The 15243-nt window shown below is 38.0% G+C and overlaps 1 protein-coding gene across 5 annotated transcripts in view; it reads right to left on the bottom strand.

Moving 5' to 3' along the window:
- The window catches only part of SYT4 (synaptotagmin 4), a 291633-nt gene that overhangs the window by 151952 nt on the left and 124438 nt on the right, over positions 1 to 15243 (bottom strand). For 2 of the 5 annotated variants that reach the window (XM_054694071.1, XM_054694072.1), the window contains exon 2: positions 11344 to 11429. In XM_054694071.1, the coding sequence (XP_054550046.1) occupies positions 11344 to 11429 (86 nt within the window). Of the gene's footprint in view, positions 1 to 11343; positions 11430 to 14224; positions 14237 to 14741; positions 14763 to 15243 lie in introns of those variants that run through there. The other 3 variants (XM_054694073.1, XM_054694074.1, XM_037509711.2) reach the window with 3 other exon arrangements.

The raw sequence follows: 15243 nt of genomic DNA, 5'->3' as shown, positions 1-15243 counted from the left end.
GAAGATGTGGTACATATACACCATGGAATATTACTCAGCATTCAAAAAAGATAAACACATGCAATTTGCAGCAACATGGATGGCGCTGGAAGGGATCATGCTCAGCGAAATAAGCCAGAAAGAAAAAGAAAAATACCGGATGGTCTCACTCATAGCAGGAATCTAGAAAACTTAAATAAGGGACCAGGAAAAAGAATAACTATAAGAAAGTAAAAATCAAAATCAACAAACAACTATGAACCAGAGACACTCTATGGGGGATGGGGGCGGGGAAAGGAGGGATTGGGGTCAAAATAAGGGGGTTGCAATTGTATGGGGAATATAAAAATAAAATTAAAAAAAAAGAGTGGTCAAACAGTGCCAAATAGTGCTAAGGGACTGTGGCAAAGCTGAAGCGTACGTCACTGTCTATGGGTTCTTACCCATGCAGTCAATTGCAAGACCACTCAGACTCAGGATCCAACAACAACAGGGCTTATTTAATAAATGAGAGATTGGGAAAAGGAAAATTTCTGAGGTCACAGGTGGCCGGCAACCTCACCCCAGAGAGTGTCCAGATGTCCCAAATAGGCTGCATGTAGATGAGGTGACACACCAGTAGCCCACAGTGGCAGTTTGAAGGCTGGGCTGGAGGTCAGACAGCAACAAGCTCAACAGGATCAAGAGGTGCTGGCAAAGAACCAGAGGCTGTGGCTGGCTCTTTGAGACAGTGGGCAAAGCCCAGTAGTGCTCCCTACAGGTGATGTCCAAGGTAGGGCTAGAGGCAGGTGCAGCCACTGAGTCTGCACAGGTTTACGGAGGTGTGGAGGTACAGAAGTCTGCGAAGTTTGTGAAGTCTAAGAATATCTGATGAAATCCACAAAAGTGGGCTGCCTGATGTGTCTCTCTCTTCAGAGACTGGCTGCCTAATCATCTTTGAAGGTGGTCTAATGAATGCTTCTTCTTTGAAGGCAGGATGTTGACTCTCTTCAAAAGTGGGCCAATGAACCCTTCTTTCCTTTTCTGAGGCTGGTTGCATACTCCCTCCACCTGGCTCTTGCGCTGCCTTATTTCCCTTTCTGGATCCCACACCCTATAAGCCTGATTGGACTGTCTTTACTCCTAAGCACCTGATTGGACCATTTAGCAATGGTCCAATTGCCAAGCCAACTGGACCAATTAGCTTGTTTTCCATTTTTCAATCCAAATAACTAATGGAGGTAGCTTAAACCCGACTGATTCATTTGACTTGCACCTGATTGGTCCCTTTAGCGCATAACCGATTGACTTACTTTGGAATCCTTGAACCAGATATAAAAGGGGGAAAAACCTAGCTGGGCTTACACTCAGGTCAGGGCAGGCTGGTAGGCCTGTGGGTTCCAGGGAGCCATTGATGGAGAAAGACTCTTTGGGGATGGGTATATCCACAGGTGGTGGGCTGAGGCTGGCATGCCTCAATCCCAAAAAAAGTCATTTTGCCCACTGCCTTCCCCTCCAGTCCTTGTAAAAATATTTCTCTTTGTATAGTTGTCTCTAAAATTAAATAGCAGAAATGTCACATGCAATTTAAGAAGAAGGGACATTTATTTTAAGAAAGCGAAATATGCATCAGTAAAAAGAGATGTTTCTGATGTTCTGAACAGATTCACATTGATTCCTCCCATTGTGTTGCTTTCTTCTTGTTTTTGTTGGTGGAGCAGCTATAGAGAGCACCCCATAGAGGGAACCTAAAGGACCAGGTTTTGGTTCTGGAGGGAAGTATACAGTGATCCATGATCCCTGGTCTTATATTCTTTGCTTGGTTCAGTTTTTTTTTTTTTTTTTTCCCCATAGAACCCATTGATTGTAACAAAAAATGACTCCTAGTTACACATTTATCAGTAAGTCCAAGTATATTTCTATTTTACACATTTAATTTTTGGCAAGCAAGAAAGAAGGGGGTGACAAAGTCAATTATTGGTTAAAATATAGATAGTAGGAAAAAACCCATTCTTTGCTTCCATTATGACACAGGCTACTGTGAAAAGTGGCAATTTATGATTGAATTATCATCTAAATAATTCATGGGATTTAGAGGAACAATATATCCTTATTCTTGGCACTTTTGCTGAGACTATTTCTTAATGTTGATAAGTGCAATTGTCAACTAACGTTACTTGTGTTAAAGAAGAGTAGAGGGCCTCCCGGGCGGCACAGCGGTTGAGCGCTGGGTTGCGAAGCTGCCTGCAGCCTCTGCAGTGCCGGTTTGATCCCCGGCTGCCGGCAAGGGTTCCACATGGCGCGCAGACCTCTCCTGTCTCGCCTGCTGCTCCCCTCAGCAGTGTACTTCGTCAGTCTGTCTGCTCTGCTCTCCCCTCTGGCTCTGGTGAATCCTCTCACCCTCCCACGCTTCTGACTGTACCCAGTGCTTGTATAAATAAATAAATAAATCCTTAAAAAAAAAAGAAAAAAGAAGAGTAGAGATGTCTGTTTCTGGTTGTGCCAGAATAGCTGGTATTAGGCTATACTACAGAGAATAATGACCGACACTGGATAACATACAACTGCTCAAAAATACTAGATAACAACAAAGCAGTCAGGGCTAGAGAAACTAAGATTCCAAGGAAACAGGAAATACACTGAGCTAAGTTTTGAATACTCTGCTGCTGCTTCTCTTTGGGATATCTGCCAATTTCCTGCAGGTAAAAGGGATGAACAAAACAGATCAGTCTTCCATAAAAATGGAGTTTGGGGTTATTAAGCAGTCAGAACTTGAGGGGCCAAGACCCCAGGGAAAAAGATCTGCTGAGCCCAGCATTCTGTGTACACTGTTCTCTCAAGGCAATTGTTGGCTCCCAAGCTGAGCATGCAGTACAACATACAGTGAAAACAAATAGCAAGAAACTAAAGACCTAAGTAGATAATGCTGCAGTCGTATTGTTCTGTGAAGATAAAACATCTGATTCAAGTTCCTACCAAGTAAGAGGTTCAAGTAAACACTTCAGATGTTTGGCTGTGAATCTGGAAGTGCTAATGTCAAGAAATAAGAAAAATTGGAAATAAATTTTTCTCTTCTTGATGGCATACAATCTCCATCTTTGCAGAATCACAAAAGAAAGGAAATAGGAAATGGGCTGGATCAATATTTAGAGCAAACCTGACACAAATTTCCAAAACTGAGGGAGAAACTCAAGTTATAACAATCAACAACAACAAAAATAAAGTAAAGGAAAACCTATACCTAAACACTTCAGAAAATCTTCTGACAATGAGGATCAAAATTAATTCTTAAAAGTTGCGCATTACTTTCAAAGGAAAAATAAGACATCAAAACTAACTTTTTAAGACAGCAAAGTACTTTGAAATGATAGTGGAATAGTTAAAGTCCTGAAACTTAGAACAAATATTTTTCTTTTTTTTTTTTTGAATAAAAGCCCATCATGCATTTTATTTTGTCTATTTTCTTTGTTACTGTATCCAGCACTGTCTGGTCTAGTGTACAGTGCTGTCCAGTTCACCACCATACATCGTGTCCCTTTCAGGCCTTTTTACTCCCTCCAACCTAAACCTCTCATCATTTTTTAGGGCATGCTAGTTTTTTTAAATATTTTGCTTTGTTTAATTGTCCCTTATATAAATGTTGGGTCTTCGTCATTCTGACGTCTTTTACCACATATAATTCTCTTGAACACCTTCCATTTTGCTATAAATGTCAACACTCATCTTTCTTTATGGCTGAGCAGTATTCCCTTCTATGGAGAGATCACATCTTAATGCAGTCCTCTTTCAGTGGGCACATAGATTGTTTTTCTTCTTCTAGCTAACAGCTAAAGTTCCCAACAAAACTGTAGAGCACATAATTTTTTGAATTGATGGTTTCATCTTCTTTAGTTACCTAAGTGGGATTGGTGGGTCATACAGTATCTGCATATCTAAGAGCTGCAATATTGGTGTCTGTTCTCTGGTGCTACTGCCTGTTCACCAGTGCTGACCATCACTGCTGGCTTGTGTCTAGTCACCATTTAAGAGCTGTCCACCACTTCTGATCCTCTGGCACAGTCTCCTGATGCTATTGCATCCAGCACTGTCTGGTCCAGTGTACAGTGCTGTCCAGTTCAGTCTTCAGACTGTTGCTGTAGGCTGCTGCAGTGTCACCTCAGCAGCCCCACCTGTGATCACCTCCAGCAGCCATCATGAGTTGGATCCTGGCTAACTGGTATGCCACCAGCTCCAGGCTCTCATCAAAGGGACAGCACCATCTTGCACCTGTTTAGGACTATTGGTCACTGCAGAAACTAGCTGATGTAGTATAGTTGGACATTTATGGTCTTAGACACACTTTCTCTTACCCCATCTCCCCTCTGTTAATAAACCCCATTGTTGTTGCATCTTGAGCCTAAGTGGCGTCTTATAATTGTGAGCATGTGGGTAAGAACTCACAGTGATCCATCCCCCAGTCTTGGCACTGTTTTATTACTTCTGTAGTATTATTTCTTTTTTCCCCTCCCCATCACAAGGCCCTTATATTTGTTGACCTAAGTGTACTGCCCAGTTCACAGTAGCACCAATATATATGCAATAAAATGTTTAATATCTCTGTTCAATTAGACCAAGCTTTTATGGGACTGTTAGCACAGGAAGTATAAGTCCATAGCATTGTAAACTTCCATTTATTTCTCTAGTTATGTGGATTCTACATTGTAGTGATTTTAAAGGCTTGGAGGAGCCTCATTAACTTTACAAGGCAAGACTGGATTTACAGAACCAATATCTATGTGGAGAAAACAACGCCTGGAGGTTCTATTTTTATTGAAGGTTCTCTGTTGCCTTTTCTCCCCTAATACAGATGTCTTTTAGAAGATTACTTTTTATGGAACAAAAGCAACAGGCAATTTCCAATTAAATGCAGATGGCAAGGTTTCTCTTCCTAGAGGCACTCAGGTGCAAGGATCTGCCCCAAAGCCTGTGAATTTTACGAGGGGTTAATGCACTTACTGTTGTTACATTATTTAAATATTAATTACAGCATAAACATTGCCCCAAGCCCATGTTTTAGGTAGTATATTTTCTAAACAAACACACATTTTATTTTAAGTAACCTTTCAAAACAAGTATATGAAGATTATTACCAGTTCTAAATTATTTGTCTTTTCTCTTGTAACTAGCTCTGTTTTCCAGGGACTAGTCAGTGAAATAATTTAATTCAGAGCTCCTTATTGTCATGCATCTTGATAGTGCTTAACTATGAGGCTTAACTATTTGGAGCATAAGATAAAGGAACAAGAGGAGATTAAGATGCAATCATCCTTCTCTATTAGCAAATTGAATAGACATTTGATCATTAAAGACGAAAAATATACAGAATACATAATTAAATGCCAGTTGATTGAGTATGTTCAATAGTACCCATTGCTGTGTGTTAAATTTATAAGAGATGTCATGAATAATTGTGTTACCACACAAGCTTGCATTTTTCTCACACTGAGGCAGTTTGTTACACATATATCTCTTATATGTTGTCTGCCTGCTCTGCCAAGTATTTCAATTTTTCTCCGAGGTATATGGTAGGATCACACAAACCCCTCACTCCAAGTTTGACCATGTGACTTGTTTTGCAGTAAAAAAAGGTGAGCACAAGTGCAGCATATCACTTCCATGTTTTCCAGGGGAAAATATGAAGAGTCACTGTAAGACTGACTGTCCTTGTTCTCATTTGTGTCAAGGATGTAGCCATGTTCCAACTGTGTTTGCTATGGAAGTCTAGATATGGGAGTGAACAGGATGTCCAGACAACCAGCAAGAAATAAACCTTCATGGTTTTAGGCTGCTGAGACTCACAGATTATACATGATCACATAGATAACCCAGTACATGCTAAGCATGAGACATCATGAGTCTAGAATGATGCCTGTTTTATCTGGGTACTCAACAAATCTTTTCTATACTGAATAGTTGGGCCACATTAGTTCAAAAAATAAGAAAAGATCTACCCTAGTGTGGTATAGTTTGAGGAAAAAAACCTTGGAAAGCTAAATTACAGAATCGCAAGTCTTACAAAGATTACCAGACAGAGTTTACTAGTCACTGAATAAATGGCATATACAAGGAGAGCTAGGATTTCAGGAGATGTGAGAAATGACTAAGGGGCAAGCTCTAAAAGGCTTCCTGGACACAGAAGGAATTTAATAGAGTACTCAAACACAGGTAGGCTTTGGAGAGACAAACATGACATTCTAGGTTTTGTCTGAGATTTTCCTTGGTCACAGGCAGACATTTTTCTCTAAACAAGTCTTTAGACTGCTGCTGCCACCTAGAGAAATAACTTGATATTTCTTCTTTGGTCTATGGAGAAAATAACCAGGCATTGTTATTGTTCTGTGTTGTGCCTGCGTCTCATTTCAGGAGAAAAATATCAACCCTCTATTTCCAAGTTAACATTGTGTCCTAAGATGAAGACACTTATAATTTTCTTCCTGACTACTTTATGTGCCTTCAAGAATTGATACCTGGCTTGTTGGCTGAACTGTCCTATAGAATTTCTATAATTGAAAGGTAGTCTTACTCATTCTATCAGCAAATGTATGTTCTAAGAAATAAGAATAAATAGCAAAAGGGTTTTTTTTTTTCATGACAGTATATTCAGAGTAAACCAGTTCAAATGCATTTATATTTTCCAGAGCTTAATTATACAGTTTTGAAATTCCTTTACTTGCTTTCATAAGTCTTACAAAGGAGATATTTAATAGATTTCATATATTGTATTCAAAATTGAGCCTCAAAGTCAATGCTATCTACCTTAGTTCCTTATTTCTACTAGTTAATAGTAAATAGATTTCTGAATTGATAGTAAAGTTAGCTACAAAAAAAAAAACTGGAAACTTTTCATGAGTCCCTTTACTAAAGCTTAAGAAAATTAGTCTCTAAGGTATCATATTATCTTGGTGTTATTACTCACAGAATCCTATACTAGTCAACAGTGTAGATGTGTAAAATCAGAGTCCATGGCACTATGAGAAGCACTTATATTACGTGAAGAACAGAAGAGGAACAAGGATCAAATAAGCCCTGCAATTCAAAAGCCCTGCTTTTTTTTTTTTTTTTCTTTCCCAAAAATCTATGAGAAGGCAGTGCTTTTTAAACTACTTGATTGTGGTACATGACTAGTTGATTTTTCCCCCTCTGTTATGTGTTACTTTTAGAAAGCACAATAAATATAGGAAAATGAAATGCAAACACAATAAAGACAAAAAATGCAATAGAGCCTCCCCCATTTTTAATTATTATATTCAATAGACATATATTTAATCTTACAAATTGCTCCACACATTTCTATATGCTCACTCTCAGTTTCATTACTTATTATTAACTGGTTCTAAATAGTTCCTGGATTAGTATATGCCAAGGGACCACACTGGAATAGCACTGCCCTAGGTCTTCATGCTTCTGAACCAAAACTCAAAGTGTGATGCACTTGGAAAATAGAGTACTGAAGAGTAGGGGCTTTCATTACTCTTGCACAGATTTCAAACTCATACTTTTTCACAGCACAGTGTCTAGCACTCAAATTTAAAATAAACAAAAGACTAAAGTTTCAGACCTAGAATAAAATATGAAAAAATGAAGGACTATTTTATAATATTAAGTCATACTTTCATTTTAGCCCAGATTCATATTTTCAAATTTAATCAGAATATATATATATACATAAATATATAATCAGAAGAGGATGTAAATCCAAATGCCCTTGAGTAGAATATGCCAGGAAGCAACTGTATACCACAGAAATGACAGAAATTGGTTCATTAAGGAAGTTAAGGAAAAAGGAAAACAATCCTTTAAACTCAGAAAATAGCAGCAAACCCCATGGATTATTCATCTCCAAAAATATTAATCTCTAATCTTCCCCGACCTGCTCTCAGTTTTTATTATTCCTGCTCCCTCCCCTTACTCCCAGCCAAGTCTTAGTTATCTCCTCAACACTCCAGGTGCTTTATCACACCTTCACTTTTCCTGTAAAAGCCCCTTTAAATTTTGATATTTATCCCTTCTTTTATTTTTAATTCTTGATCTACATTAAACAGGAGACGATTTTCTATCCAAAAGCTCTCTAAAAGCTTCAATTTCTTTCTCCCTACAGGTGTTCTCTACATAAAATGTATCTAAGTTCATACTATATTTAAGAGATCCACATCAGTCTTATAGCTAGCTAGTCCCTTTCTTCCACCTCGGTTTGTTCTTTTTTTTACTATATTAAGTTCCTCTTCTTAGAGCAACCTTCATTCACTCCTTTTCCTCATCTCTCATTTATTCTTCCTTAACCCATTGCAACTAGACTTCTGTCTCTAAATTAAAGTGAAATTTTAAAGTTCATTCATGACCTCGTTAATTTCCCCCAAGAAGGGAACTAAGTAACATGTCATTTTTTTTTATCTTTTTTTCCTAAGATTTATTTATTTATTTATACAATCACTGGGTACAGTCAGAAGCGTGGGAGGGTGAGAGAATTCACCAGAGCCAGAGCGGGGAACAGAACAGGCAGACTGATGAAATACACTGCTGAGGGGAGAAGCAGGTGTGGCAGGAGAGGTCTGTGAGCCATGTGGGACCCTAGCTGGTGGCCAGGGATCGAACCCACGCTGCAGAAGCTGTGGGCAGCTTCACAGCCCAGCGCTCAACCTTTGTGCCACCAGGGAGGCCCAGTAACATATCCTCTTTCCAGATATTTACTTTCTTTGTGCCCTGTCTAGTGGCCAATCATGTCTAGTGATTGCCTTCATACCTCCATTAGGTAGAACTTGTCTTAATCTTGGATGGTGTTATATAATACAAATTAACAATAGTCTATCAGGAAACTTCTGTACAGATAATTTCTTATTTTTATTAGATACTTTCTCTATGTCATATTTCTGAAGATAACCTATCTGAAATGAAAGAATCTAGACACAACTTCAAAACCCTTAACTTCTTTACTTTCTCCCTTAACTTCTTTACTTTCTCCACTCTAGTAAGGCACACATTAGGGACTTTTTCTTTGATCAATTTGGAATTTTGTTCTTTTGAATTTAATTCTTCACATTATAAATGTTATTTGAAGCACTATCATAATCTGAAATGATAGAATTTGCCTTTTTATACCGATTTATTGTCTATCATAACCCGGCTATACATGCCATGAGGGCAAGAGTTTGTTCTCCTCATGACTGGGGGTGAGGGTGGGGTGTGAGGGGCTAAGCCCTTGCTGGATTCTCAGAGGATGGTTAATCCAGTCCCTTTCTTTGATAAATGAGGTGGTTGAGGTAGAGGGGAGTCCCATGATATATGCCAGGTCTCACTCTTAGCAGTGGAACTAGAACTGATACTCAGACTTCTTCTTACTACCAATGTTCTCCATATTTCCACTGATGCATTATTAGCAGCAGAGGAAAGGGAATGTTTAGCACATACCAGGAGATTAAGAGTCCAAAGTATCTCCCTCTGGGCATCAAATCATTTAAACTTGTTTTAACAATTTAAGCACATTTGGTATTGTAATTCCTAATACATCTTTGCTAGATTTAGCTAAAACAAAAACTACTGAGTCATGATTTATTTTTCTTATGATGCATCACATATTCTGAGGCCTATGACTTTAGACATATTGAGGTTTAAATCCTGGTTCTAATATTTTATGTAAATTGAGAAACTCAAGTAACATTTCTATGTCTTCTACATTTAAAATGAGGACACTTATGGTTTCCTTATTATTATTTATTTTTATTGATATAATATTGGTTTATATTGCTGTTTTTATTATGATAGTAGAGTACCACTCCTTAAATAATGTTACCATAGTGCTCCTACCACTAATGTTTTGAGTTTTTTAAAATTGATTATAATAATACTTGTAATAGTTTTAGAATGGTTGGCTGACACATAAGATATGGCCAACAATAGTTAGAGATGATCATGATCTTCACTGTTAAGGATAAAGACCTATGGGTGAATACTTATAATTAAGGTCCAATACTATGTGTTGCCTTGATATCTAAAGCTACACTCTGGAATAGCCTAAACACAAGTTCCCTCCTGACTCTATTCTCTTAGGTTACATCCCTTTGCCAAACTATGCTTTTTACCATGGGATCAGGTAGAATTCCTACTTATGCCCAAAGAGATGGTTTCGATTTCCTGCCAGCCCATAAAATTTTTGAAACAAGTCAATAACTATTTTTTTAAAGATTTATTTATTTATTTATACAAGCACTGGGTACAGTCAGAAGCACGGGAGGATGAGAGAATTCACCAGAGCCAGAGCAGGGAACAGAACAGGCAGACTGACGAAATACACTCCTGAGGGGAGCAGTGGGTGGCAGGAGAGGTCTGCGTGCCATGTGGGACCCTCGCCGGTGGCTGGGGATCAAACCGGTGCTGCAGAGGCTGCGGGCAGCTTCGCAGCCCAGCGCTCAACCGCTGCACCACCAGGGGAGGCCCAAGTCAATAACTTTATTATACAGAAACAGGGGTCATTCCATTCTCTAGATCTGCCTCCAACAGCCTGGTTCACTCACTTCCTGAGTGAACAGGTCACAGTCTTAAGTGGCAAACAGGTTCCACCCACCCCCCTAGAATTCACAATTCATATGACTAATAAATAGCTACTTATTCCATGTGTCCAGTGAAAGATGTCCTGCATTTGGCCATCCTTATGAGACAGGGCAAGCTAGGGTTATTAGGCAGTTTTAGGGACAGTGCAGGAGGGGACCTCTGAAGAATTTAGGGAGGCTTCAGAGATAAGGATAACCAAGGAAATGCAACCAATTCCACTGGGAAAAACAAACACCACTGTTAATACTAGGGGAAAAACAAACATCCTAGCACCACAGATAATCTTGTTAAGGATGGTCCTGGTTTTCTTCAGATGTTAAGATAAAGCATAAAGATGCTCACCGGGAGGGCTAGACCATAAAGGTAAAGTGATAAGCATAACAAATGGGAAAAGAAAATACTGTTAAAATAAGGAATGTGAAATTCCTTAGTACCCCCTGAGAGCTAGCCAATCAGGAAGAGAGACTGAACTTTTAACATAATGAGAGAGAAAAAGTATATATTGCCAATGTAATATCCCATACGGGCTCATCTTGGCCCCTCCCAGGTACTTTATACCTGGGAGTCTTTCTTCTGTCTCTTTTCTTCCTAAATAAACTTTTCTTTCAAAGACAAGATTTGTCTCTCTCTGCTTACTTACTCCAAAAGTCTGTGAATTCCTTTCTACGGTTTCGCGAGACAAGAACTCGTGGTAAAGCGGCAACAGTTGTTACACACGCCGGCATCACTTATAGCCATAAAAGAGGATCTCTCTTTCTCCAAGGAGGTAAACGGAAGTAACTCAAAACAATAGCAACATACCTATAGTTTTGATTTTGACAAAGATGCAAGATGGTCTTCAAATCCTTTGATGACATATTCTCTTTTTTTCTGAATCTCACTTCAACCTAGGTCAAACACACAAAGCATGTCTTAGTTGAGCTATTTTGCTTTGCCTCATAGGAAACTTGATCATATGCATTATGATGTAAAACCAAAATACAGCCAGATTTCTGCTGTGAGCCCCTTTACAGGCTTTTATCAGGGTGAACAAAACTCCCCATAAAATAGTTTGATCTATACTCTAAGTCACATCCAATTCTGTACTTTGTGATTAAATACAACTAACCTACACCTGTAATTTTATGGCATGCTTCAGATATTTAGGGCTTTCTTCCCATTAATCTAGAACATTTGGGATATGAATGAACTCTGCAAGAAGGGACATAATGCACACTTAGAGTCCCTGAATAAATATCCTGATTGATTGATTTTACCTATTCTCACTATCTTTCTATATACTTCCCTGGCCTTGGTCAAACTATTTGGAAAGAAAATTAAACCCCAAGGGAAAAAATTGTAAAATTGATGTTTAGTAAGGTTTCATATACTAATGATACAACACTGGAGAAGTGAACATTTTTTACATTTTCTCTGAGAATCTTACTCCTGAAATCAGTAACAAATTATTGAATTAATTTGTTAAATATATATTAGACTTGTTTTTAAAAATATTGCAATTTGTTAAGTGATGACTTGAAATATCTACAAATGCAAAACCAAAACTTAGTTCCAGAGCAAGCATTTTTACTTTCTGGGTCTCCCTGATAGCTTAGAAAATGAAAGTTTGTCAGAGGGACTGGTTTACTAGAGAATAAGGAGTTACAGTGGTAAGACATAGTCAAGTCTACAACTTTTTCCTCTGTCTCATTTCCCATAGGACCATGAGGGTTCAGACACAGCTGATGGGAGTCTTCTAGAAACTCCATCTCAAGTCCTCAATTCATCATTTCTAAATGTCCTACTTTTTCTTTCTTCATATTATTCATATGGTTCATGAGAATTAGTCATTTTCTCTGTTTGAAGATAGATCTGTAAGTATCTGGGCATATCTATAGGTTTAACACAGCATGATTTACTATATACAGGAGAAACTGGTATATTTGCTGAAAAAATAGGAAGAAAAACTAAGGGATGACTTACATATCCATTTGTCCTCAAACTTCTAAACATTGTTAGGTTACCATTAGAATATATTTCATTGTGCAAATTTTAAGGTAAACAGTTATTTCCTGGAATAATTTCATTTCCCATAATTGTCTCAAACAGAAATATTACTTTTCTCTAGAAAATTCAGTCATGCTTGACTCTTTGATGCTTTCCTCAAGAGAAGCATCTGGAGAGTGACTATCCTGCACCCTCTGATCTCTTCAATTGCAACCTAAGTCCAAACTCTTTTTTTACACAATGGTTTCTGGTTATTCTTCATAGAGCATGTTCGTTATATTTAAGCAAGAAATTAATTTAAACTCATATAGGATGAAATAGCAAGTGCAGCTATATGGGCTCAATGAGTCTGTGCTCCAGCAAACCAGGTGATCATGATTATGCTAGTAAGTCTTACTAGATTTCCACATTACAAAATTTTATATACAGTCCCCCATTTCCCTACCTCTCCCCCAATCCCTCAACCTGGCTGCATCCAAGGTAAATGGATATCAAAAGCTACCTATGCAGAATTAAAGACCATATAAGCCAGTGTAAAAATTCAAATGAAACAAAGTTTTTCAGAATGCTTTGTTGCTATTTAATTAAGTAGACTTCAATCTGACTAGATAGTTTATACTGGCAGGAATGCAAAACACATTCATTTGCCAACCTAAAGTAAGTTAACCCTACAATTAAAACAAAACAGAACAGTAATTTGTGGCTGAAATCACTGTGACTCTGCTTACCTCCCACCTGCAGAGAACTCAAGGGCATGGGTGCTTTTGGTTTATGCCATTTCAAAATATCCTTGCCTGTTTTTCTCACATATCATAGAAATGCCCTGAAAAGTTTAATATAATGCTGCCTAGAATAAAATTGAAGCATTTCTCTTAAAAGTACTTATTGTGTGAACTGTTTTCAACTGCTGTATTAAAAAGTATTGCAAATGACAGTAGTTGGTTAAAATAATAATTTTAATGATCACTGTATAATGTGTTAGTAATTAGGAATATAATTGTGCAAGTAAATATGAATTTATTTTTTATGAAAATATGAGAATTTTCATATGAATGCATTACTTATTGAAATAAATTTCTTTCTTAGTTCCCATGTTTTGATTTGCAAATTAAGTTGCTATATCTAAACAGGAGAATGCAATATGTTATAGATTTTTCATGGCTCTTAATTGAATAACTTCCAATCAGAGAATACTTTACAGAGGTCAACACCAGCTTTTGAAATTGCTGAAGTCACAGACAATGTAAGACATCAACTACACAACATGGGCAGGTTGAAATAGCGAAGAAGAAATAAAGCTGTCAATAGATAGCATCAGATGAGGTGCATTCTAGATTGTATGCAACATACTTTTAACACAGCCCTAATTTTTTTTAGGAAAGGGAAATATGACAAGGAACCAGGATTTGGTCAGCATGGGAGCATAGAGCAAAAAAAAAATTATGCACTCATTCATGCTTGCCCCAAAGTAAAATTAACCATAGTATGCACTTCCAGTACTGGCTTTTCATGTTGGTTGGCAAGAATTGTTAAAGGGTCCTAGACAAAAGCCTAATTCCTACCTTCTCCCCTTACTATACTCTCTGCACAAAAACATTATCCATTGGATGATGCCTGAAATTATACTCTTAGACTTTTATTTAGCCCATATCCCACTGCTAAAAAGTCAATCAAGAGAACACAAGTGACAATTGACCTGTGAACTGGACACAAGAGGAGGATCCAGTTCCTCTTAGAACTTGCATTACATAGTCTTGCCTCTTGGAATGTGCATTCACAGCAGCTGCTCCGAGGATACAATCTTGAAAAACTGTATAGTAATGTGTAACATGTTGGGACTATTTGAGCTGCATACATGACTGAACACAGATCAAGCCTCTTAAACTTTTGAGATTTGGTGAGAGTAGGGGTGGGGGACAGGCATAAATCTTTTAAGTAAATTCTCTGCTTCCTACAATTCTATAGTGGCCTGCCTTTTTCTTCATTCTCCCTGCCCTAGAAGTCTAGAGGCTAGTTTCAAATTACATGGTGAGTACGTGGTTTAACCAATAAATAAATAAATTTTATAATTTCTAATTCCCAAGTTAGAGTCAGTATCATTTTAGAGTGCCCTGGAACTACAGCCATAACTATCAGTGTTTCAGGTTTAATATTAGTAACTGGTGGGAGGGGTTTTGTTGTTCACTGTCCCAAACCATACACAGTGTTCTCACCTTTGAGTGTTACAACAGGACAGTAGATTCAGATGAGGATGAGAAGGGAAAGTGATCCACAAGGAGAATATCCTGCCGTGTCTCTAAATACCTGAATTCTATTATTTCAGATGCCCCTAAAATTTTCTCATCCTGCCATGATGTACACTGGCTCATTTTCAGGACATTCCCATCTGGACTCCATACCTTTCTCTGTAACAGACTACATAATTGTTTACTCAGCAGACATCCCCCATTTTCAGTGAGGGACCCTGTTCCTTCTCATGGTGAATCATAAGCCCCAAGTACCACAAAGCTCCCAGGAGACTCACAAGCACACACATGGATTGTTTATCTGTACAACACATCCCAGAGGTTTCTTTCCACTTTAATGGAAGGTATAATTTAGAGCTAAGAGACTCTAATGTTCATGGCTTTAAAATAGATTATTTCTTTGTTTTGGTTATTTCGAGAGTACATATGTTTCAACTCCTGGGTAAATTATAGGCTTTTAAGGCTTCAC

Source organism: Talpa occidentalis, unplaced genomic scaffold (assembly GCF_014898055.3).
Source record: "Talpa occidentalis isolate TD23 unplaced genomic scaffold, MPIMG_talOcc4v2.1 talOcc4.13, whole genome shotgun sequence".
In the NCBI taxonomy this organism is placed as follows: Eukaryota; Metazoa; Chordata; class Mammalia; order Eulipotyphla; family Talpidae; genus Talpa; species Talpa occidentalis.
Note: the sequence above shows the minus strand (reverse complement) of the source record. Positions and strands in the feature narration are given on the sequence as shown.